The following is a 25,120-nucleotide window of genomic DNA, read 5'->3' as shown; positions in this document are numbered from 1 at the left end:
AATTAGTGTTAATGAAATGCACGTTATGGCAGAATGGCCTGTAATTCCAACTTGCCATCATTCTGAGTTTGAACTGGAGACTTTAGTTGGTCTTCAATGGTGGGCAGTTCGTGACCTCTATTAACTCCCCACCCCATTTCTGACCCAGGCTTGTACATTGCTGATTGGTGGTGTCTCTGTTGATTGAACGGTGGTTCCTTAACATATTTCTGATCACCATTCTGACTCTGTTAAAGATAAGAGCAGAGGAAAACCAGTCCCTTGTGTGAGATTCCCACTGTGTGTAACTGCTCCCACCTCCACGCTGCAGGCTGCGCCGATCAGACCCTGCATGGCGCGTGGGCTGCATTACCCTGACTGTGGGGAGGTGCAGCCTCTTCTGAGCTGGCAGCTACAATCCTAAAGCTGCTCACTGATCGCACAGTCACTGGGAAAATAATCCTGTCTTTTTTTGGGGGGCACGAGTGTCAGGGGATATCAACTGGAGAGCTCACCCCCTCCAAATTCCTGACAAACCTTCAGAGGGCAGCATGCTGCCCTCTGAAGGTTTGTCAGGAATTTGGAGGGGGTGGGCTCTCCAGTTGATATCCCCTGACACTCGTGCCCCCCAAAAAAAGACAGGATTATTTTCCCAGTGACTGTGCGATCAGTGAAGGATAGTTATGTAAAAAGTGTGTAAAATTGATCCTAGTCTTATCTGAAAATGTAATCTTTAGGCATGGAGTACAGAAATTACCCAACATCTCCTTCTGAGCAGGTCTTCTGAGATGAGAATCCCTATAGAGTGGGAAAAGGCCATTCAGTCCACTGAGTCGCTAGCGACCCTCCAAAGGGATCCCACCCAGACCCACCTCATTCGTGAAACCCTGCATTTTCTGTGGCTAACCCATCTAGCCTGCATATCCCTGGAAACTATGGGACACTTCAGCATAGCCTTTCCACCTGACCTGCACATCTTTTGGAGGCAACCCATGCAGATGTGGGGAGACTGTGTACAAACTCTACAAAGACAGTCACCTGAGGTTGGAATTGAACCCAGGTCCCTGGTGCTATGAGGCTGCAGTGCTAACCACTGAGCCACTGCAGCGCAGCGTGACTGTTCTGGTTCAGCCTATCTCATGCTAGTGTCTGATCAGTCCAAGCTGAATTGAGTTAGTGTTTATTGGACAGCACTAGTTGAACACCACCTGCTGTTCAATCTTTTTTTTTAAAAATGTGGTTTTACCTTGTTTACCTCCATCTTAAAAAAAAGAAATTGAAACTGCATAATTCCTGGATGTTTTTTGAATGTGTTTCTTCTCTTTCCCACTTCCTGATTCTCCCCTCAATCTCTCAGCATCAGCAGCAAGTGGCACAAGCTGTCGAGCGTGCCAAGCAGGTGACTATGACGGAACTAAATTCGATCATCGGGGTACGTGGAGTTCCCAATCTGCCTCTCACAGTGTGTACACTCTCCTTTATTATTACTTGACAGTATTGAAGAGTAAACTAATACATTTTGGCCTGTTGAAAGGACGGTGGTGCTTTAATGATCTGTAACTAAGACTATCTTTAATGAAACAACAAAAATCAAAAACTGCTGTTTGCCAGCAGTAAATGTTTTTGGCACAGCCTGTGTGCATAACTATAAATCTGCATTGGCTGTTCAATCCATTGTCCAATTAAAAGCCTCCCTCTCACTGAAAGTTTTTATTTAAAAGGGATAGATGGGCTAGATGGAAGAAAGTTCAAGACACTACAATCCGGGAAACCAAGGGCACAATTTGGACTGAGATAAATTGTTTTCATTCAGGTTGTGAATCTTTGGAATTCTCTCCCCCAAATGGCTGAGGAAGCTCAGCCTTTGAGTCTGTTTAAGGTAGATTTTTACAGACTGAAAATGTAGTGGAATATGGCAATAGGGGACAAAAGCATTGAAGTGGCTGATTGAGGGCAGACCCAATGTACTGAATAGCCTATTCCTGCTCTTGTGTTGCTTCCAGTTGCTCCCACACCTCTCCTCCCCAATGTATCTGTCCAGTCCACAACATCTAGAGTGGTGGAATTTGAACCTGGGGGTTACCTGGGCCGCCTCTGGATTAACAGTCCAGTGACAATACCAATAGGCCATTGTCTCCCTTTAAGAAAAGAGGTGTAGCTCATGTGGTATTGGAAGATCCAAAAGGCATTTATTGTAGCTCATTAACATGTACAAGTATCATACAGGGGCACATCAGTGCCTTGGCTATATTAAGCAATTTGGTTACAACAGAGCAGCATGCTTTCAGCAGTCAGTTAGGATGGAAACCTGCTTCATTTCCCCCCCAACCATTCTTGGGCCACATCTTCTGTGAGATTCACGAGCATATTCCTTTTAAAGGGGTACTGTCACACTGTCTCTTAAAGGGTATGCCCATTATCCTAACACAGCAGTGCTGGCAGAACCTGGAGGAGATCACTGCAGAGCGTTAGAGAGAGTTCCTTTGATCTTAGTCACCTACAGTATGAGACTAAGCTGTGTGAAGTAGCAGGTTTGCAACTCCTGGTTTTAGGACATTGATGTTTAGCTGTACTCTGAAGCCCCTAACAATTTCCACCAACTGAAATTAGTGTTTTTTTTGGGGGGGAGAGAGAGGGGGCAGGGTTGCAATGCTAAAAACATTGCTTGGCAGCTCAAGTTTTGCCTCGAATCCTGTTCCATTTTATTAAAAACCTGATCACGAGGTCTGGTGCCTTTTTTATTAAAGAGATGCCGCTCACCCTCCTTTCAAGTTGTGACTGCACAATTGGCTCTGACAATGTTGTATTTTGATGCAAGTCGCTATAGAAATTAATTGGGTTAAATTAGTGTTTAGCACGTCTAATTAATGGTTTCAATGGTGTGTGACATTGCAGCAACTGGAGATATTTGACGTGAAAAGACTCTGGTGGCTGTCAATGAAGATGCTAGAGGGGGTGGAAAGGGGTTTAACACAACATGATCCGCTAAGTGTTGGAGATTTGAGCAAGGGTGTAATCAGGAAAAGGAGAAATCCAAAGCCTCAGACACGTACTTTGCATTAACCTTTTTCTTCTGATGCATAAATGAATAAACCACCTTCAGACACTCCACCCAACTCCTGAAGACAAATTGATCTGGTCTCCTCTTGGATGCTTTATAAAAGATTTTTTTTTCTCTTCTTTCAAAAATGGCAAGATGTATAGGAGGCTTCAGAATAAAGAGGCCACAGTTTGATTAGCCTCCTTTTTTTTTGTGTGTGTGTGTGGGAGAGTTGAGGCCAAGAGATGGGTCGTGGCAGCTGGAGGCAGATATTGGAATTCAATTAAGGCAAATGAGTTAGGCCTGTGACCCCATTTTTGAGGTAATTGCTTCCTTGAATCTGGCTGAATACAACTGTTGGGCTGTCATTAAAGCAGGCAGCCATTCAGTCAGCTTGTCTGATGAACCGTTGCAATGATGGAATTATGGGTAATCAAGGAGCGCCTCTACTGTGGTTCTCTCTCTCTCTCTCTCTCTCTCTCCTCCCTCTCTCTCTCTCTCCTCCCTCTCTCTCTCTCTCCTCCCTCTCTCTCTCTCTCCTCCCTCTCTCTCTCTCTCTCTCTCGATTCAGGCATGGCCTTTTTATTTTGTCCGTTCTAAGAAAACGGAGGCTTCATTTGATTGGGGGGGGTGGGGGTGGCAGGAGGCACCTGGGTGTAGGGTAACAGTCTCCCCTCCCCCACCCCCTACTCTCCAACAAAAGGCCACTTTTGGTGGTCTCTCTATTAATGGCCAGCCAATCCAGTTACTTTATTGTGCAGGATGTGCTCTGTGCTGCCCGTGGCTATGAGCAGGATGATGGGGCGGCACCTTTTTATTCTAACGTTCTATCCTCCTGAGGGCTCTTGGATTGAGGCAAGTTTGTTGTCAGATGCAGGATCCCGCTTCTGCGGTTTTGTTTTAAATGGTTTGTCTCTGACTGCTTCTGGTTAATGTTCTCTTGCTTTCAACTCCTCCAGTTTCCACAGTCCGTGGGAAGTGTTACCTACCAATCATCTTTGGGAAAGGACAGGGCGCAAGGGTTTAATTTTGCCTTACAGCCCTCACTTGTGAATTTGAGCCAATGTGTTACCTTCTGAAACCCCCTTTTTTTTTTAATTAAGTCGCTCTCTTGCTCTCTCCCCACGTGTTCAATAGTTTATTTTGTGATTATCTCCTTCTTCTGGATAAAGTATGTAAACAGCCTGGCCTTTGGGATAATTTGCTATAACTGTCTGTTCCCAGTTGTGATTAAGAAGTTTATAACATAAACTGTCCCCTCAATGTTTGGGAGTGAAGGTGGAAAATATTCAGAATTGCAAGGTTTTGATGGGGGTACTTATCATGTATGTAAGGCTTTGCTTTTTGAATGTTTTATATTTAAAAAACAATATTTGTGTTTGAGAAGCTCTGCTCTCTGTCTCTGGGTCAGTAACTCTGCCCCTGCAGTCTCCAAGGCCGGGCACTGTCTCCTGTCTCGGTGAGATGCTACTGTGCGAAAGATTGTCCCCTTTTTGTTTCTGGAACTTGTTAACAAATAAAAAGGCCTCCTGGCTGATATATAACACCATTGCAGGCATAAACAGTCTGGACAAGTTGTCCTCTAGAGTTTTACTTCCTCCCTCTAAATTTAATCTTCAAACAGCAAAACTCTCAGCATCGTTTTCCAGCAGAATGAACAGGACAGATTTTCACTCTTTCATCACGGGTCATTTCACAATGATGCTCATTGATGCTTGCTGACCTAACTGAGATCCCAGTCAAACTCCATTGTTGCTTTTAATGCTCTGTTCCCTCGGTTACTGTGGGACCTTCACCTCCCTCCACTTTATCTTTGCCCATTGGAAGCAGGCACTTTGTGTCAGTAAATCTCCATCTCTGGTGCCTCCGTTTTCATGAAGGGGCTGCAAGAATAGGCCTGTACTGCCCTTCTGTTCAATGGTGGCTGATCTTAACTTTAACTTTCCTCCTTTAGATTCCCTAATTTATTTATTTTTTCTTTCTTTTTTTGACTCTTGTCCAACATGTTCCGATCTATTGCTGAAATCGTCAACAGAGGCCCCCCCCCTGCTCCTCCTCCAGCCTCAGCACTTTCTGCTGGGCTTGGGGGAAAGAGTTAATGATTTCCTCACCCTGTAAATGAGGATGGTTTTCTGTTGTCACTCTTGGATTTTAGCTTGGCACTCCATTTCATATTTATATTCCCATATAATAGCGAGGGATAAACTATTGGCTCACTTTACCCAAAAAGATGTGAATTATATTGCTGTTTAATTTTCTACAGCCCTGTGAGTGAGAGCTCAGTCTGACAGTGCCTTACGTTTAACCACCTTGGACTTTTCCGTTTTGTTGAAACCATTCGGAGGTCTAGAGAGATTCCCCCTGCATGTCAGTGATGTATAAAAGGCACCTCTTAATTGTAATGATCACCAGATGTCTGCCTGACTGTAAAACAGACCGTTCCTGCTGAGAGAAGATCCCAATGTGTGCTGCGCTGGAGGTGAATTTGTGGGATCGGACACTAGCCAAGTTGTTCCTCTTGTTTCTGAGGTAGAACGTTGTACGTTGTAATCCCGGTAAAGAGACGAGAAGAACCATTCAGACCGAAGCCCCAGGTGTCTCTATGGGGGAGTGCTGCCCTGTTGGAGGAGCTGTCTTTGACATATTAATCAAACAAAGACTCTTCTTGTATCAGTGTGTGGATATATGGAATATTGAGGCACGATATTAAAGAAGAGTGAATGAACTTATGCCTGGTACCCTGGCCAATCATTACCCCTCAATCAACGCCATCTTTTAAGAGAGGGCTGATTATTTGGTCATTATCGTCTGGCTGTGCCTTGGTTAGCTGAGATTCCTAGGCTTTACAACAGCCCCACACTGCTGCAATGCTTCAGAGTTCAGGAGTCCATGTCGGACTTGAAATGTTATCTCTGCTTTCTCTGCACAGATGCTGCCAGACCTGCTGAGTTTCTCCAGCAGTTTGTTTTTGTTTTAGATTTCCAGCATTTGGAATTCTTTTTGTTTTATTCTAGTGGGTTTATTGAAAATAATTGTTTTATTCCTATAGTTGAAACACAGGAAAAAAAAAAGTAGCAGGAATAGCCCATTCGGCCATTAGACTGTCCTCTGCCATTCAATATGAACGTGACTGATCATCCAGCTTAGTCCCCTGTCCCACTTCTTCCCCATACCCTTCAGTCCCTTTAGTCCGAAGAACTATATCTAAATCCTTCTTGAAAGCGATCAGTGATGTGGCCTCAGTCATGTTTTGTAGCAGAGCTTTGTGGGGGAAGAGAAGTGGGACAATTTAAGCAGAGAGGGATCTGACTGTGATGTTCAGGTTTTTACAAGGCTCAACTGGGGATTGAAAAAGCCCCTTTTTAATGACTGTTTATTCTCCTGCAACCCCTCCCCTCCCCCAAACCAACCACCCTTCATGGAGGGAAATGGGGAGGGGTGGGGGGGGGGAGCTGGTGTGTGAAGGTGTGTTGGCTTGATTCTATGTAATAGTCACTGAGGTGATCGTTTATAGATGGGCTTGGAGGGAGGTGCACGCAGGATGACAGCACACATCCTGAGGGTTTGACCCCTTTCCAATGAAGTATTGAGGGGAGCATTGCAGTGGTGGCTATTACATAATCCTATCACCACCAGGTGATCCCCAACCAAACCTCACCTGCCTTTGCTCACCTCCCACATCCATCCTTGTTTCCCACAGTCAATTGGAAAGTGAACAGACTGTGATTAAACCTAGGTTCCCAATTGCATTTTTAAATCAGATGACTGAAAATTAGGAAGTTCCTTCTGAGATTTTTTTTTACCCGTCAGTGTTATTAGCTGCAGTGCCCAGTTCTTAGTTTCTGGAGTGTTGGTAGCCCAGGCTCTGATCACTTTTCCATAAGTTGTTAACCTGATGTTTCTGTAACCATTTTGCCGTCCTCTCTCTGGGCATCCAAACTCAGCACAACAAGCAAACCTTAAGTACTCCCTCTTTGCTCCCAGACACTTTTACTCTTGGATAGAATGATTGAATCTTCCAAATCCAACACGCGAATGTAAGGAATAGCTGCTGCCATGTGCCATTTGGCCCTTCCAGCCTGCTTCAACATACAACGGTGTCATGGTTGAACTTTCACCTCCATCCCACAGCCCCTTGTTGACCCCAGCTTTCCCAAAATCTACCCATTGGGTGCCTGCAATCTGTCTACCTCCTGGTTGGAGGATACTTGACAATGGTGTATTCTCCCCGATGTGTCTGTGGTAGAACACTTTGGAGGATCTCGATGAAGAAAGTTCTCATCCTGGGTCAGCTATGTCGGGCTCTCTGTGACCCGGTGTCTTTTATTCCCTAGATGGTGGTAATAACCACAGTATCTACTTATTAAACTGCTTTGATACGTTTTTATAAATGAGGGCAAGGCCACAGCAGATTAAGCTGTCTACCACTTGCCTTGTAATCTTGATCTCCTTACCCTCAAGAGGACATACTTGCCATTGGATGGAGTTAAATGAAGGTTCATTACTGGCTTCCTGGGGTGAGCAGAGTCAGCCGGCACTCTTGAGTTTAAAAGGATGGGATGTGATTTGATGGAAACTGATTTTTATTGGTGAGGATGACTGGCAGAGAAGGTGCTTCCCTCTGACTGGACACGCTCGAGCTGGATTGTGGGGTGGGAGGTGTTCATGGTCTCTGGATAAAAGGCTGCTCTATTTGGGAATGGAATCCTTCCTGAGGTTTGGGAATCTTTGCAATCCTTTCTCTTACACGATGACGCTGCACCATCTTTGAGTAGATTCTCTAATGAGGTTGAGGGAGTTGGCAAGAAAGTGGAGCTGCTGGTGAAGACCCATCGTGATGTTAAATGGTGGAGTGATTCTGATGGAGTCGAATAGTGCCCCCCCCCCCCCCCCCCCCCCCCCGAACAATTTTGAAGATCATTCATGGATGAACCAATGTTGGAGATGAGCAATACTCTTGCTGCAGCAAGTTGGTGTGATCTGGAGCAGGTGGTAGACGCACCAAGACGGAGTAATCCAAATGGAATCAGATAAATACTCCAGAACCACTGGGAAACATCAGGAAGGAAGTGAAATGAGTTGAAGAGCTGGCAAAGGCATAATGGCCTCCACTTCATGGATGGTAGGATTGTCAGATTTGTCTCTCCCTCTCTTATCCCTATTAGATTGTATTAACACTGAGAGCGCAGTCCCCATACAGCATGGTTTTATTCCTTGGTGGAATGTGGGTGTTGCTTGCTGGGCTGTCATTCCTCGCCCAGTCTCACCTGCCCTGCAGGAGGTGCTGCTGAGCTGCCTCCCTGAACAGTTGTGATTTTTGACCCAGTGCCAGTGAAGGGATGGTGAGTGTGTTCCTGATCAAGATGGTGAAGATATGACTGAACATTGTGGTGGGTGTTCCGGTCTTTGTGCCTCATCCCTCGCAGCGTGATGCTTCAACTCTTTTTTTTTTACAGAAGCAGCTTCCAATCTCCGTTGCCAAAACAAAATCACTGGCTTCTTTCCCCCTAAATGCTTCGTGGTTTGTGCCACCCCCCCCCCCCACCCTCCCCTGCCTTGGGAAGTGAGGAGAATATCTAACCCCAGCTGAGTTGCTTTTCATGGTTAAATAAACCAAGCAAGGCAGTCAACAGCACATTCACAAACTGTGGTGTGCACTGCCATTTCATAAGTCAATTGTTGTTTCTAATCTCTAAACAAACCAAGCACATGATAGCTCTCTCGCTAATGGGTTGCCATCTGAATTGAGTGGGCCATTTAGAAAATTAGCACCAAAGTTCAACTGAGGCACTGACCTGTTATTGAAACAGTAATTGCTCCATCTCCACGTTCCGCTCTCCAGGTCACATTATTAGATGCTGCTGTATGATCTGGGGGACTGATTTCTGGGTCTCTGACTCCCTTGTATCAGCAGCCCCTACTCCTGTAACTGGTTAAATGTGACCATTTCCTGGCTGCTTGACTGTGGAGTTCATCAAGTATCTATTGACTAGCCCAGTGTGCGTGCACTTTCAAACCAATCAGTGATCAGGAGCGGTTTGAATTCCTGAGAATGATACATACTTCCTCATCTTTCTCCTCTGTACCACTGCCTTTCCTTCCTTCCCCCTCCCCTCTCTGTCTTCAGCCATCACTTCTTCTCCACCCCCCCCCCCCCCCCGCCCATACCAGCAAAACAGAGAGCTATAACTCTCTCCCAAAGACAGAGCCTTCATTGAGCAGTTACTGTTTAATTGGTGACAACAGCTTTGCCTTGTTTTAGGCTGATTTCGATCCAGGATTGTTACGGGTCACCAATCCCTGTGGTTGTACGTTTTAATCTTTTTCTGATTTATGGAGTTGGGAGGTGCAAATTTGCCAGCAAATGAGCATTTTTACTGTGAATCCTCAATCCAAATTTTAAGATTGCACTTCATAAGTATAGAATTGCTCACAGTGTGGGGACAGGCCATTCGGCCCATCAAGTCCACACTGATTCTTTTTGAAGGGCTTCCCACCCAGACCCAGCCTATCTCTGGAACCCTGCATTTCCCATGGCTAGACTATCTAACCTGGACACTATGGGGCAATTTGTCAGAAGAGATTGTAACTGGAATGGGAGGGGTCTTTGGCTGCCTTTTTAAGGTAGTGTGACGTGTAGCTGGAGTTGCTGAACAGAAGGTTGGCTTTTTTGATGGACTGGGCTGATCCCTCCCTCAGTGGGGACAGCGGGCAGTAATATCCAGGCTCCAGGCAGACCCTGTGATGCTAGGGTGAAGGAATGCTTCACACTGTGGGGACTAGGATGCTCTAAAAGTGCAGCCCTATGGATGGTGTGGTTTTGTGAATGTGGAGCAGGAGATCAATGCAAGGTTATTGTGAAACTACAGATGTACAGTTGGCACAGATCATTCATGAGGAAAAGGTTCAATGTGGATCCATGGGAATCTAGCAAAGCTGATCAGGAAATGCATGTGGTCCTGAATGGACTGAGGTGCATACTGTCAGGATGTTTCCTCTACAGTTGGAGTTTGAAAATTTGGGAGCTTCCTTTTAACACCAAAAAGAAGCAAATAATTTTATTTTTGAGTGTTAAGGGTCTATCACTATGCAGTTGGTTCTGCTATAATGTGCATTTCTTCAACACTAATTGGCTATAATGCGACTGAAGAACTTATTTTGTAAAACACGAATTTTCCTTACCTATATTGGCTATAACCCAATTTTGGCCCCATTAGTTTAAATGGTGCTGCTATAAAGTGGAATTGCACTGGAACGGAACTACTGTTCTATCTGAACCGACTGCATTCCCAGAGAGTGGTGGAGGTACAAACATGGAATTTTCAAGGTGGATGTAGATAGATAGTGTCTTCACTAACAGGGAGTTGAGGAATGTCAGAGAATGGCCAGGATTGTGGGGTTGAGACTACCACCTGATTGATTGATTGGCCCTGATCTTTTTGAGTGGAGCAGGTTCGAGGGGCTGAATGGCCTACGTCTCATTCCTATGAGAGTATATGCAATGGCGGCAGAATGGAAGGAGGTGGAACAATGACAGGAACGGATTGATCGTTGCGTGTGATTTTTTTTTTCTCTCTCAGCTTCACCCTGGCCCGTGTCTCGCCACATCCTGTGAACCTGCTTATTCTCATTCAGATCAAAAGACCAAATTGACTGTTGGCTTTTGTGAAGTCATATTTTTTTTTAAAGGGTTTATTGTGTGGTTTTTATTTTTTAAAAGGGTGGGGTTGCTGAGATGCAGACGGTGGGAGTTTATGGTCGTTATAATTTAACATCTGAAATCAATTTTGTTTTCTTTTTCATTTCCCCAGCAGCACCATGCTATCTACCCACCTCTCACGGTTAGTCCCTCCCAGTGGAATTCTTTATACCTGTTTTTTGAATATGTCTCAAATATGCTCCCAGTATGAGTTGCTGCTTTTGTGCCAGTTGTGTGTGCACACAGACCTGGCTGCTTCTGGCATTGCAGTGTTCTTAACGCTAACTGGCAGTCTGGCTGAGCTTTAATAGGGACTGTGTGGATATCAGCTGCTATCCCTAAACCCCTTCCTTCTGCTTTCTAAGGTCACGTTAACTCTGGTCAGTGGAAGAAATGGGGAGAATGGGGACGGTCCTGTGCCAGATTTGTATCCCTCTCTGAGCCCCGATCGTCAACTTTCACCCTCCGTCCCGCCAGGGCTGGCTGTGAGGGGTCAGCAAATGTCTGAACAGCAACTGTGGTGGGTGGGAGGGGGGGGTGCTTAGTGAGGCAGAGAAATGGCTGGAGTGCAAGAGTTCAGGTCAATGAGTTATTGGACCAAATCTGAAGAGTAAGTGTACAGGGCTGTGGGGTGGGGAGGAGGAGAGGGGGGGAAAGCCGTCAAACACGGAGACAGACCCTTTGGTCCAACAGTCCACACTGACCATGTTCTCAAACTAGACTAGACCCACCAGCCTGCACTTGGCCCATATCCCTCCAAACCATTCCTATTCCTGTACTTGTCCAAATGTCTACTAAATGTTGTAACAGTTCCTGTGTCCACCACTTTGTCTGGCGGTTCATTCCACACGTGAGCCACTCCGTATTGGGAAGAAAATGTTACCCCTCGTGGCTTTTTAAAAATCTTTTGCCTCTCACCTTTAAAAATGTAACCCTTAGTTTTGAACTCCACCACCCTGGGGAAAAGACCGTTGTTATTCACATTACCTATACCCACTGTGATTTTATAAATCTGAGGTCACCCTTCAACCTCCATCTCTCTCTAGTGAAAAATGTCCCAGCCTATTTTTTACAAGTCCAACCCTTTAATTCCCAGAAACATCCTGGTAAATCTTGGAGTAATGGGTACCTGTTGTCACAAAGCTGGTACAGGGGTGATGGCCTGAATGGCCTCCTCCTGTTCTGACATTCCGATTTTCTTCCCCCTCTTCCCCCCCCCCCCCCCCCCCCGACTCCCCAATGAGAAGAACCAGCAAGGTCAATGAAAAGTCCTCTGGTTCATCCCTCCTGTCTGTACAATTGGATGGCGAGTGTCTCAATGACCACACAGCCCATTGAGTCTTGGCTCATTCTGGTTTTTAACTATGTTTGTCATCAGTGGCATGGGAAGAAAAGATTAAAAATAAAGATCAACTCACTCAAAATGAGAGGACACTGACCTATTTACCTTCTGAATGTGTCTGTTATGAATGCTATCGATGTATCCCAGAACCTTGACTTGTTTAAAGCCAATCCCTGGGTATTCAATTGAGGGACACTCTGTCAAGGATGAGATTGATAATCTGAGAACCATAACAGCTACAAAGCATGCCCTTGAGCCAAAAATCTGAACTAATATAACATGTATGGGTCGGGGCTGTGTCGCGTTGGATGCTGTGTGTGGGTAGGCCGGGGCTGTGTCGCGGTGGATGCTGTGTGTGGGTAGGCCGGGGCTGTGTCGCGTTGGATGCTGTGTGTGGGTAGGCCGGGGCTGTGTCGCGGTGGATGCTGTGTGTGGGTAGGCCGGGGCTGTGTGGGTAGGCTGGGGCTGTGCAGCTGACTGTACTGATGTTATCCGTTTTGGGTGGCTTGATTTTTGCAGAGCTGTTTTCTGGACTATTTGTTCTGGTGTGTGCACATATGTATACACTTTGGTTAGAGTTTGACTTGTAAATCACCGGTGAGATTGCAATGTTGGTCTCTCTGGACTTGGGAACGAGCTGTTGGTTAAAGTACACTGCGTGGGTCTGTGCTGATTTACCAGATTTTAGCCGGGGGTGGGGTGGGATTGGTAAAGTAGGATGCTGCATTGTCCTATTGCCTGGGGCAGCTGGGCAGTACAGAAGACCTGGGTCAGAGTTCCAGTACATCAGGTCCTTCCTTAACCATCTCCTCTCACGTCCCAGGGCCATTGCTCTGTGGAAGCTTAGCTGCTACCACTGGTGATGTAGATAGTCCCCACCCACAACCCCTGCATCCTGTGAGCAAGACGCAGGAGTAGTAGAGCTCCATTTGGACATTACTCAATGTGTGGAGGGGGTTTTTATAAAAAAAACAACCCAAAGCTTCATTGTTGTCTGGCTGAAGTATTTTTGTTGCTTTGTACAGTTTGGGGTTAAATTAACCACACTGTTTCTGGCATTTTCTCTCTCTCTCGCTCTCGCAGGATGCTTTTTTTTGTTTTGTAAATTTTGTTTTAATCGTGAAATGTTACTCATGAGATTTTCCTGTCTCTCTCTCTCTTGCATTCTGTCACTTCCTCATTGTCCTCACTGCTCTTCTCCATCTCTGTGTTTCCTTCCAACACATTGTGCCCTTCCTTTTTCCGCAGCAGCAGCAGCTCCAGGCCCAGCACCTCTCGCACACCCACCCACCTGCTGTCCAAATGCCACCCCATCCATCAACCCTGCAGCCTCCAGGCATCCCCCCGGTTACCGGCAGCACCTCTGGTCTCCTGGCACTTTCCAGTGCTCTGGGAAGCCAGGCTCACCTGTCAGTGAAGGACGAGAAGAATCACCATGAGTTGGATCACAGAGGTGAGGATTGAGTGGGCTCTCTGTGCTCGGTTTTGTGTTTATTTTTGAAAGGGTGAATGGGTCTAAGTTGGTGGGAACACCACATTGGAGAACTGATTCCATGGTGTTTTGAGTCCCGTCTTGGGAATGGTCACCTTCCTTTGGCCCGTGACCCCTCCCTGTTGTGTGTGACTCAGTTCCCGAGGTTCTGTTTCTTGTCGTTCTCAGTGCGTTTGAAATTTCAACAGGGAAATGATTCAATGGGATTTCACAATGTGACATTTAAAAGGAGTGAATTGACATTGTTTATAGAGGATAAGAAATGAAACTAAACTGTAAGGAGCTGACAGACACAAAGCACAATGGGATCTAAAATCATGTGATTAGAACTTTGTAAAGCAAGTTGTAGCAAAAGGAAACAATCCATAACTCTCTTCGATTAGCCACGATCTTCGTGAGTGCTACAGCATGTTAAAGGGGCTGAATGGTCCATTGTCATGGACATTCCTAGATATTTTTCAATTCCCTCTTGGGATGTGAGCACTCTGGGAAAACAGGCATCTATTGCCCATCCCTTGTTAGCCTGAGAAGGGGTATTTAAGCTGCCTTCCTCATTGAAGCCTGTAGCAGAAGTGTCTGGCTGAGTGGGATAGCAGCTGATTGATCTAACATGGTGGAAGCTGCACACCAGCCAGCGTTAGGTTTGAAGTCAGCAGCTGAACAAGTTCATGCTGAATTCTGAACTTGAAGATTTCTTCATTTTGGTGATAATGAAGTTAATTGCCATCCAGGTTTGCAGTTGGGTGGGGGGGGGCGGTGGAGTTTACCAACTCTGCAGGTGTCCTTTAGAGTCTCCAGGACAGCTGTGCATCTTGTGGCTTAGCCAGTAGTGCCCCCTCCACTGACTGACTGAGTCCTGGGTTCAATTTCCACTCTGTGCCCCCAAGAGCACAAATGCAGTGCATACTGAGGGAGCGCTGCGCTGTTGGAGGTGCAGGCTTTCAGGAAGGACTTGGAGTCCCTATCTGCCTGCTGTGGACAATGTGGGGTGGGGGTGGGGGTGGGGTTGGTTGGGGGTTAGGAGGAAAGTACCTGTGACCCTGCTTTACAGATCAGGACTTTCTCCCAGGTGCCCTTGCTAAGGTTTACCCCTCAATCAACATCACCGAATAAACATAAGCTGATTAGCGCACTGTTAAATGTGGGAGCTTGCTGTGCAGAAATAGGAAACTCCATAGCCAATCTTGCCACAGCAAGCGTACATGAGTGTGGGATTGGCTGCAAAGTGTTTGGAGTCATCCATTGGTGATAAACGGTGCTATATAATTGCAGCTCCCTTATTGCACTGCTTTGGGGGAAAAGCCCAGAACAGAGAACATTTGAGGCGATTGATAGGAAACATTGGCTGCTGAGAACATCAAACCATCAAAGACTGATAGTTAAAAATGATCCAATTGGTTCAATATGTGATCCTTTTTCCAATTGGCTGAAGGATGGTCTAATGGAGATTGGGACAGCAGGCACACAGGGCAGGATCTGGTCAGAGTTGGTGACTCAACCCCAGGTTCACAGTGCATTACTGGAACGCTGGACTGAATGTTTGTTGAGAATTCAGACACTAATTGCTTCTCCTCTTTCCCTTGTTTATCTTTGTCTGTCACTACCTGGTCACTGATCTCATTGCTCTTCTGACATGCCATCGCCTTTGACCAGAGAGAGAATCCAGCGTGGTAAGTCTGTCTCGCGTAGTCTTGTGATGTGATTTTTATTTGACCTCCTCGTTTCCCTCTCCCTCTCCTTTTTGAACTTCACACCACAGGAAGGACAAAGAGCTCAGCACCTTCCCTGTGGCTGCACGCTGTATTCCTCTGTAGATAATGATCCAATTTTCTTTTGAAAGCCATAATTGATTTGACCTCCACCATGTACGCTTTCGGGCAAGGCTCTGATCACTCGCTGTGTAAGGGGGTTTTTCCTCCTATTGCTGTTGGTTCACTCTTGCCCTCTGCCTGATAGCTGTGTGAAAATGTACTGGCTAACATGACAATTACCTCACACTAATAAACCCCAAGTTGCAAGTTTGTAGTTTGAATAGTTACCACATGGATCATGAGCCTTTCACCTCCATTCTAGTCCAGTTCCTAACTTGGCTGTATTTTATAAAGTTTGTCACAAAGCTGGACTGCAAACTCTCTTTTGTCAGTGTCCTAAATTGCTCTCTGTTGAAAATCTTTGGGAAGCAGAGTAAGAACTGACTACATTTTATCTTTCTAATCAATTGCTGTCTTGCTTCTCTCTCCTTGGTCATCTTTCTGTTCTTTTTGCTTCGCTCTGTCCCACTCTCTGTTTCCGTGTGCAAGTGCTCATTCACACACTCGTGTTAATGTCTGTACATTGCTTTCGCTGTGGGTCAGTGACTTAAGACAATTAGTTTTTCATAAGATGAAGTTTGCTTCTATTCATATGATATTTGGTGTAGAGTAATTACAATTCAATCTCCAGAAAGCTCAGACCATTGACACGTGCGCAGGGTCTGGGTTAATGGATTTTAAATGTCGGGAATGTTAAATAAAAGTTTTGGTGTAATTGGAGATTTTTGCAGTGGGTGATAATGAGATTTGTAAGTGGAGTGATGTGAAATAATGATTTGTGAAGGCATTGAACTAAGTGTATTGCTCTGCATTGTTCCAGTTTCCCAGTCTGTTAGGGAGGGTGAAGAACATGGTTCTAGCTCTGTAGAGTGGCCTGATTTACAAATCGTTAAGAGCCTTTGAAGATGTGGCCTAAACAGGAGTACTCCCTTTTGTATTGCAAAATAAAACATTCAGTGGTTAGCAGTGCTGCCTCACAGCGCCAGGGACCCGGGTTCAATTCCCGCCTCTGGCAACTGTCTGTGTGGAGTTTGCACATTCTCCCCGCGTCTGCGTGGGTTTCCTCCGGGTGTTCTGGTTTCCTCCCACATGGCCATGCTAAATTGCCCATCGTGTTAGGTGGATTAGTCAGGGGCAAATGTAGGGGAATGGGTCTGGGTAGGTTGCTCTTCAAAGGGTCAGTGTGCACTTGGTGGGCTGAAGGGCCTGTTTTCACACTGTAGGGTATCTAATCTAATCCTGCTGCCCAGGAGCTTGGCTGTATCACAGATATTGTTTTGGGATTGGCATTTGGGGGTTTATTGTTCCTTACGTTGGTCTGACCGATCCAGGGTCAGTCAGGGCAACTACCCCCTCTCTCATTCAAGCCATGTTCAGGAGTGAGGCAGCTTCACCCCTTGTACTGAGGAGAAGTGATGAAGTGATTCAGGAAAATGGCCTTCAAAGACCACCGCAGGAACTCTCATCGTGCGAGAGCCAGGCTGGAAATGCCCAGTGGCTGACGCTGTCTCTGTGGGTGTGGGGAGAGGGCTCCTGGTCTAACCCTCATCGTGAAACTGAGTCGGTCCCCTCTCCCCAGGCAAGTCTTGACCTGCTCCATGATCTCAGCCCACTGCATTGGTCCTGACCCTAATGGGGGGCATTGACTGGTTGCTGAATGCATGGCACAAACCTGGTGGTTAGCTCCATGTCTGTGATAGAGTCGGGCACTGACAGCCTCTCATCAACTACCTTTCATTTTCTCAAAACGCACTTTGCTCACCAAAGTGGTTTCCTGTTGGTGTGGAATGATGTTTCCTGGAGAAAGTGAGGACTGGAGATCAGAGCTGAAAATGTGTTGCTGGAAAAGTGCAGCAGGTCAGGCAGCATCCAAGGAGCAGGAGAATCGACGTTTCGGGCATGAGCCCTTCCTCAGGAATGATATTTCCTGTCTACTTTGGGGCTAATACTATGACTGCACACCACAGGGGATCGACCCACTAGTCAAAGGCCAGTTTGTGGTTTATTTCAGGTTTTTTTTTGTTTGACCTTTTTACTTCCACCAGCTCTGTCCCCCACCCACCTTCTGGGTACTTTGAGTCTTTTTGCTATCTTTGCCTCTAATCTCCTTTTGTAAAGAGAGCTGCCCTTTAGGGTGAGACGGCATGAGGCAGTTAGCAATTCCTTAATTTTGTCAGAGTGAGCACCAATTGGCACCTTCCCCCAGAGGATCTGGGTTTCTTTTGTCCGAGGGTCACCCGGGAGTACACGTAGCAAACTGTTAGCTGAGGCTGCAATAAACCATTTTGTTAGCTGAGTTTAAAACATTCTGATGCTTTGCACTGCCATTGCAAGTTTATGTCTCATGCGAGTGAGTTTTCTGAATATGTGCAGTCAAGTCTGAAGAACTAAAAATCCCCCTGTGATTAAGTAACGGTTTTATCCTTGATCACGCTCCTGTGTTATTGCTGAGGCTCTGTAACAGACCTTTTAAGTCTAACCCGTCCATGCCGGCCAGCTTTCCTAAACTGATCTACTCCTATTTGCTAGTATGTGGCCCGTATCCCTTCAAATCTTTCCTATTCATATGCCTTTTACACTCCCTTTTGCGTGAAAAAGTTACACCACTAGTCCCTACGGCCCCAGCCTGTTCAGCCTCTCCCTATAGTTCAAACCCTCCAACCCTGGCAACATACTTGTAAATCTTTTCTGAACCCTTTCAAATTTCACAACATCCTTCCTATAGCAGTAGGATCAGAATTGCACAAAGACTGATTTAACAACAACGTTGAACTTATCTAGCATCTTTTAAATGGACAGAATTGCCTCTGTGTTTCTCAGAAAGACCCTTTAATAAGAAATTTGGCACTGAGCTCTGAGAGGAGTTTGTTTGTTTGTTTGTTTGTTTGTTTGTTTGTTAGCCCAGAGTTGGCCAAAAGGGGTTTTTTCAAGTTGGTGATCTCACTAATGAAGTTGCGATGGGATCAGTGCTGGGGCTGCAACACTCTCTATGACTTGGATAATGTCTCTGTTACCAAATTTGTGAATAATACGAAGATGGGAGGGCAAATTTTGAGGAGGCTGCAAGTCTCAAAGCTGACAATAGACACTGCAGACGATGGATGTGTTCATCTTCATCTCAAAGGGTGACCGTTGTCCGTGCCCCCTCCCCCCAAACCACCTTAACCCAGCCCCAGCAACCTGACTGTCCCTTGTCTAATGACAGGCTGAGCACTGGACGTCAAACATCATGATGCAGAACACTCTGGTCCGCATTGAATTGGATTCACCCCATGAGCTGTGTAGGTAACTCCCTACTCACTGTTTACAGTGACCGGGTCAAATGGGGCCTTGAACTGGTGGGCTTTGCCCCCATAGTGAGATGTCTCCACAGAGAGTCCCCCTGCTCCAGGACAGACAGTGGGACCAGAGAATGTTCCGCAGTTATAGCGGAAGAGGTGGAATTCCCACTGGCTACTTGCAGGAGGAAGATCCCTTTTTAGATGAGGATACTCCACACGTGCGCGCACCCCTACCCCCTTGTGTTCTGTTCCCGAATTGATTCGCTCCTTGAAACTGAAAATGGGTGGGACTGGTCGTGAGAGCAGCTGAGGAGGGAAATGAAAGATGATGAGTGGAGAAAATAGAAGAGGACTATGTCCAAGCTAAAAGTTGGCAGGAGAAGGAATTCAAAGCCACAGATTAGCACAGTTTCAATATTGGCTCCATGCTCATGTTGAATCCACAGTAAAACAGCTGTCCAGCCATCCTATTTCTATTCCAAACCAACTAACCCCACCCTAAACCCACCACTCCTTCTATTACCCTCCCACCCAGCATCTTTTTCCCTGTTCCTCATGTATGTATCAATGATTAAATGCAGCACAGGTCACTTGGGATTATGGTCAGCGCAGACTAGTTGAACTGAAGGCTCTGTTTCAGTCCTGTATGACTGAGATACAGATAGTGAAACCAGAAACTTAACATCCAGAAAACATTTAGTGTTCTTAAAACACAACTCCGTGCCCTGTCATTGGTGTTTAAATTAATATCCTGACATGTCAACTGTGGTTTAGAGTCCCACGCAGTCTTCCAAGTTTGAGTCTAAACTTGGCCACTGTGAAATGTACAATGTGGAATAACGTTTACTTTCCACAACCAATGACTCAGTCCCATTTATGGAGTATTTTGAAGAAGCCAAACTTCTTTCAAATAAAGATACTTTATAGGAGGAGAAGCTGCAGTGTAATGGGGCAAGAGTAGACAAGTCAAGCTGACTAGGACCTTTTATTCTTCAAAGAGCAGGAAGAAATTTGATGACCTGAATGGTCTCCGTCTGTACAGTACTGATTGTTGAACTCACTGCCACGTACAATTTTGCCATTATCTTTTGGATAGCTGTTTAAATTGTGGTTTTAAAAAAAACTTAAATTGATCCATATCATCTGCCATGTCTTTCCCAGGATAACGTGGCTGAAAATTGATAATTCCATCTTTATTTGGGAACAGAACTCTGGGGGAAAACTGCAGTCCAAGCTGACTTTTTTTTTGACTTTGCATCTGGAGTTTTGGCTGAATTGCTGTTACAGAGGGCTGACAGTGCCATGATGGGTTAAATGGCCACCATCTGTGCGGTACCTGCTCTGATTCTGTTACAACTCCGCAGGGAAGGTGGTGTGTAGGGGATCTCTCCTCCCCTCACCCAACTCCCGAGTGTGAGATGGGTTTTGTCATTCAGAGGTGCTGCTTTGAATGGCTGTAAGAAATGAGAATTTTTGACCTGTATTTACAGGAACCCAGTTTTCGCATTAAAACAAGAACCAGAAAGAAGCTCTCTTTTAAGTTCCCTGGCTTATGATATGGCCCTTGTGTTGAGCTGTAGAGAACTGGCCATCTTAAAAACTACCTCCTGTGTCCTCCTCCTTTTAAAGGAATTTCTTTGAAACTTATCTTGGCTGCCTGTTCTCCCATCTCCAATCACTCACGGTTGAATTTTGTTTGCCAGTGTGTCTGGGAAGTGTTGTTGTGGTGTTTGAGAGCAAACTGCTATTGGCTGTAATAAAGGGTGGTCTACTCTGGTCTTGGTGTGACCCATAACATCCCAGAGCTGAAATGTTTGAGGTTAGGAACCATCCTGAGTGTACCCAGAGCATCTACACCAGTGGGTAATGGAGCAGGTATTCACAGATCTGGGCTTATAGCACTACTTCAGTCCATTTGACAGTTTGGACTGTGATTTCATTTTGGCACTGCCTGAGGGTGGGGGTTGTGTAGTAAGGCAAGGGGTTTACTGCTTTCATATCTGGGCATTTTATTTTTCAGTCAACAGGTGTATGAAGATCTTGACTTCAGTAAGTGTGCTGAAAATATTTTCTGTCCTTCCCCCATCCCCTGCCTTTCTGTAGACTATTCGCAAGAGTCTCAGAGCAGAATCTTGTCATTTAATATTTGGTCCCTGTTTCTTTTGACATAAAACTTACTTCAAAGTCGGAGTGTATGGGGAGTACAGGAGAGTGACCCCTGTCAACTTTGAGGCTTTTATGTAGTGGGAGGAGCAGACGCTGGGATTGGCCCTGTCCATGCCTCACACCCAATCTCCCACCCACGCACACATGCACGAAGGTGTGCACACGCACATCCACGCTCCACCAGTGGCCACTTGATATCGATTTTTCAAAATGTCACTTCACACAAAGACTTTGACAGTGCTGGGGAGGATAGGGGAGTGAGGCGAGAATTCAGCAGATCTTTAGGAGTCCCAAACCCCATTGGAGAAAAGCTCTGTAAAGGCCTGAATGGGCTGTGATCTTGGAAGAGCTCCATTCGGAAAAATAAAAAAAAAATTGTCGATGTGAATATTACCGCTGTGCTGGCAATGGGTTGCTTTTTCTAAGGGATTGAACGGATTCTGGAAAATGTTTGAAACACTTCTCCAATATCCCCAGCTTTTTCTTCCCCAGTTTGATTGACTTCTGTGGTCTTCCCCACAGTCATGAGTTAATTCTCCCCTCAAACCCCCCACCAGCAAACGGAGAAAGGTTGATGATTCTGAAAGAACACTGTTGTTATTTCCCTTTTGAGCGCAATGAATAGATGCATCATTGAGAAATGAAGACAACGCACTATGGTTTCTCTCTCTCCTCTCTCTCTCTTTTCTCTTTTTTTTCTCTCTCTCTCTCTCTCTCTCTCTCTCTCTCTCTCTCTCTCTCTCTCACCACCAATCAACCTGATACATTCTTTTCGTGCCTTTCCACTTTCAGCGGTTCACTCGGGCAGCTCACGCTGTGAGAGCTCCTTTAGGGAGCTTGCTTCTTGAACTGCCTTATTCTGTACCTGCAGCAGTTTTGGAAATGAATGAGTTGATGCTTTAAATGTAAAGCACAGCTGATTAGCAAGTTGTTAGGCCTAATGTTGGCTTGTATTACAGTCTCCAGGCTAAATCCCTTCTCTTTGTTTCGCTGAATGAGTGGGTTTCTGGATGGAGTTGAATAGAGGTTGAAATCTCGCTGATTTGTGTGTTTGTCCCCTTCCTCCTTTTTTTTTTATATATTTCTCAAGCAATGAGGCGTCTGTTCAGTCTTCATATTCTGGCCTTGCATTCTGTAAAGTACTGGAGTACTTTGAGAGCGCTTGTGCTGTGAAGTGATTGACAGTTTGAAGCTGGCTTTCAATCCCAGGCTAACGTGTCTTTTCCAATAACACAAAAACCTGTTGCATTTTTCCATTCATAGTGACATGGGAATGTTCTGCTGTGTGCAGTTTAATTTCTTTCCTCACTGGCTTGTAACAATCTTGAGGGGTGTATTTTAAAGAGGAGCTAACTGAAAGTGACTCTAGTTTGCTCGCTGTGTGCCTTGGTTGTTTCCCTCTTTGCCATAAGATGACTGCTAGTTTCATCGGGTCCCTGCTCCTTGACTGTGCTTGCCTGCTGCTTAGACCTTCTCCCATTGTTCCTGGTGTTGCTGTGCGAGGGACAATTGCTGTCTCGAGTGTTGACAGGTCTGCTGTGGGTCTAGAGTCATGTGGTCCAGACCCAATATGGATGGTAGTTTCCTTCCCTACAGTAAGTAAAGCATTAGTGAACCAGATGGGTTTTTCCAGCAGTTGACAATGGGATTGGCAGTCAACATTAGGTCCTTATTTCCAGATTTCATTTTTTTAAATTGAATTCAAATGCCACCATCTCCCGATCCCCAGAACATTACATGGGTCTTTGGATTAATAGTCTAGTGATAATGCCACTAAATCATCACCACCCTCCTCCCCTCCCCTCCATTGGATCTTGAGATTCCTGGTCCAGAGGTAGGAACATTACCACTACACCACAAGAGACTCAAAGGAAGCCATTTGTCTCCCTTGTGGCAATTAGTGGGCGGCATGGTGGCACAGTGGTTAGCACTGCTGCCTCACAGCGCCAGACACCCGGGTTCAATTTCCGCCTCAGGCGACTGACTGTGTGGAGTTTGCACGTTCTCCCCGTGTCTGCGTGGGTCTCCTCTGGGTGTTCCGGTTTCCTCCCACACTCCAAAGATGTGCAGGCCAGGTGAATTGGTCATGCTAAATTGCCCGTAGTGTTAGGTAAGGGGTAAATGTAGGGGTATGGGTGGGTTACGCTTCGGCGGGGCGGTGTGAACTTGTTGGGCCGAAGGGCCTGTTTCCACACTGTAAGTAATCTAATCTAATCTTATCCCACCCTCCATCAGTCAAGGAAGAAGTGAGAAGAATCAGATTCTTGGCTGTTCAAATAAAAATAACTATATTTTAAAATGTTTACCCCTCGCACCATCTTTGCTTCCAGTCATGTGGCTTTATCTCTGGGATAATTCAGGCAATACAGAATGACTGTGTATCTTGCTGTATGCTTTCCGATTGCATATCTGTCTTGCAATATTGTATTGGATTTGATGTTCAGTGATCTTTGATCAGCTCCGTTCTCGGTCTGAGTGGTAATGAGTTGCTCTGCTAGGTCTTTGATTAACCCCTCTGGTTTCTCTGCAGAATAACTGTATCTCGCCATCAGACAGTCTGAGGCCCGAGAGGAACAGCAGGAGTTCCTCCGAGTATCTGGATGCAAAGAAACGAAAGGTGGAAGAGAAGGAGGCCATGAACAGATATGTAAGTTGGACTGTAGTGCTGTTTTTGGAAGATTTGAAGATTTGGTGAGACTGGGCTGGTGGGCTGTGTGTGGATTTTAAAGCCCCTCCAAATTGTGGCTGACGACAGCTGAGTTCAGTCCAGAATCTCGCATACAGGATCCAGGCTGACACTCCCAGTGCAGTACCAAGAGAAGACAATACTTAAGTCAGTGCTGTATTTCAAAAATGCATATAAATTGATGTCCCATCCACCTTTATTATATAAAACATCCTATGGCACTATTGAAGGAGGGAGCGCTGGGCTTATTTTTTTCCTCCTAATGTCCTGGGCCAATTTCTCTCCCACCACCTATACCTCATAGTGCACTTCGCACGAATGGGCTGCTATATTTCTACTTGACTCCTGTGTCCCTCTCTCTTCGTGCAGCCCTCAGGTCTGTGGGTAGCTGTTACTTCCATAAGTAGAATGCTGGGAATGGTGCTTACACACCAATTGTCATTTGAAGCTTAGGGTGAGCGTTACTCAGCTGTAATACACTTTTTCAGATGTTTAGAGATTGTGAAAGGCACTATATAATTAAATGCTTTCTTTTATGCAGTCATTGATCTCCTCCTAATCTCCATATGGTGTCCATTGAACACACCCAGCCTCTAAAAGATTTATTTTACGTTGAAGGTGCTGGAAGTGTTAGTTGTGAAGTAAACATTGGTCAGTCTTTAACTGGATGCTGAGTAACTTTAGTTTCTCGCTCTTTCTGTAGGACAGTGACGGTGATAAAAGCGATGACTTGGTTGTAGATGTTTCCAATGAGGTAGGAATTAGTGATTTTTCTTTACACCGGGAAATAAGGGAGAGGTGATGGCCTGGCGGTATTATCACTGGAGTGTGAATCCAGGGACCCAGATAATGTCTGCGGACCCAGGTTAGATTCCCACCAAATGTTTAAATTCCATTTTTAAAAACCGAATCAAGAGTCTAATGATGATCATGAATCCATCGTAGGTTGTCAGGGAAAACCCCATCTCCTTCACTAATGTGGAAGGAAATCTGTAGTCCTTACCTGGTCTGGCCGTCCTGTGAGTCCAGACCCACAATTTGGTTAACTCTTAACTGCCCTCGGGGCAATTAGGAATGGACGGTACAGTCTGTGATGCCCACATCCCGTGAATGAGTTTTTAAAAATATCTGATCATTCTATGCTGATTTTTTTTTTGAGTGAGTGAGTGAGTGGTTTGAACAGGCAAAATTGCTATTTTCACATTGCCTTACTAAGGTTCCTTTTTTGTTAGAGGAGCTTTAGACCAAGATCAGTTATATGAAGATGGGCATCTTTCTAAATTTTTGGTCTAGAAATTGAAGGAACCTTCACCTCCTTCTGCCTGCCTGCTCTTTTGTACCTGGTGAAAGCCAGGATAAATCCTAGGATTTGGAAAAGAGTGACATTACCATCACATTTCCAGGTTTCCTGTCAGATGTTAGCTCTCGTGGGAGATTTCATCTTGTTTATCTGACTTTTTTTTACTTTGATTTGTCAAGAGAGATTTCCAGAATGTCTTGTCTTGGCGTTTTCCTTTCTGTGATGCCCCTAATTCCGAGCACTTGTTTTATTCTGTCCTTGTTAAATAACCATTGACCGTGTCCCTGAATAACTCCATGCACCTTGTCACCTGGTGTGATACTG

At 45.5% G+C, this 25,120-nt stretch overlaps 1 protein-coding gene across 22 annotated transcripts in view; it reads left to right on the top strand.

The window, feature by feature from the left end:
- Positions 1-25,120, top strand: part of tle3a (TLE family member 3, transcriptional corepressor a) — a 77,169-nt gene that overhangs the window by 25,740 nt on the left and 26,309 nt on the right. For 2 of the 22 annotated variants that reach the window (XM_072565313.1, XM_072565295.1), the window contains exons 6-11: positions 1,337-1,441; positions 10,831-10,860; positions 13,312-13,513; positions 15,206-15,222; positions 23,341-23,457; positions 24,200-24,250. In XM_072565313.1, coding sequence (XP_072421414.1) covers positions 1,337-1,441; positions 10,831-10,860; positions 13,312-13,513; positions 15,206-15,222; positions 23,341-23,457; positions 24,200-24,250 — 522 coding nt within the window. Of the gene's footprint in view, positions 1-1,336; positions 1,442-10,830; positions 10,861-13,308; positions 13,514-15,205; positions 15,223-23,340; positions 23,458-24,199; positions 24,251-25,120 lie in introns of all 22 variants that reach the window. The other 20 variants (XM_072565298.1, XM_072565294.1, XM_072565315.1 and 17 more) reach the window with 14 other exon arrangements.

This window comes from Chiloscyllium punctatum, chromosome 48 (genome assembly GCF_047496795.1).
Source record: "Chiloscyllium punctatum isolate Juve2018m chromosome 48, sChiPun1.3, whole genome shotgun sequence".
In the NCBI taxonomy this organism is placed as follows: domain Eukaryota; kingdom Metazoa; phylum Chordata; class Chondrichthyes; order Orectolobiformes; family Hemiscylliidae; genus Chiloscyllium; species Chiloscyllium punctatum.
Note: the sequence above shows the minus strand (reverse complement) of the source record. Positions and strands in the feature narration are given on the sequence as shown.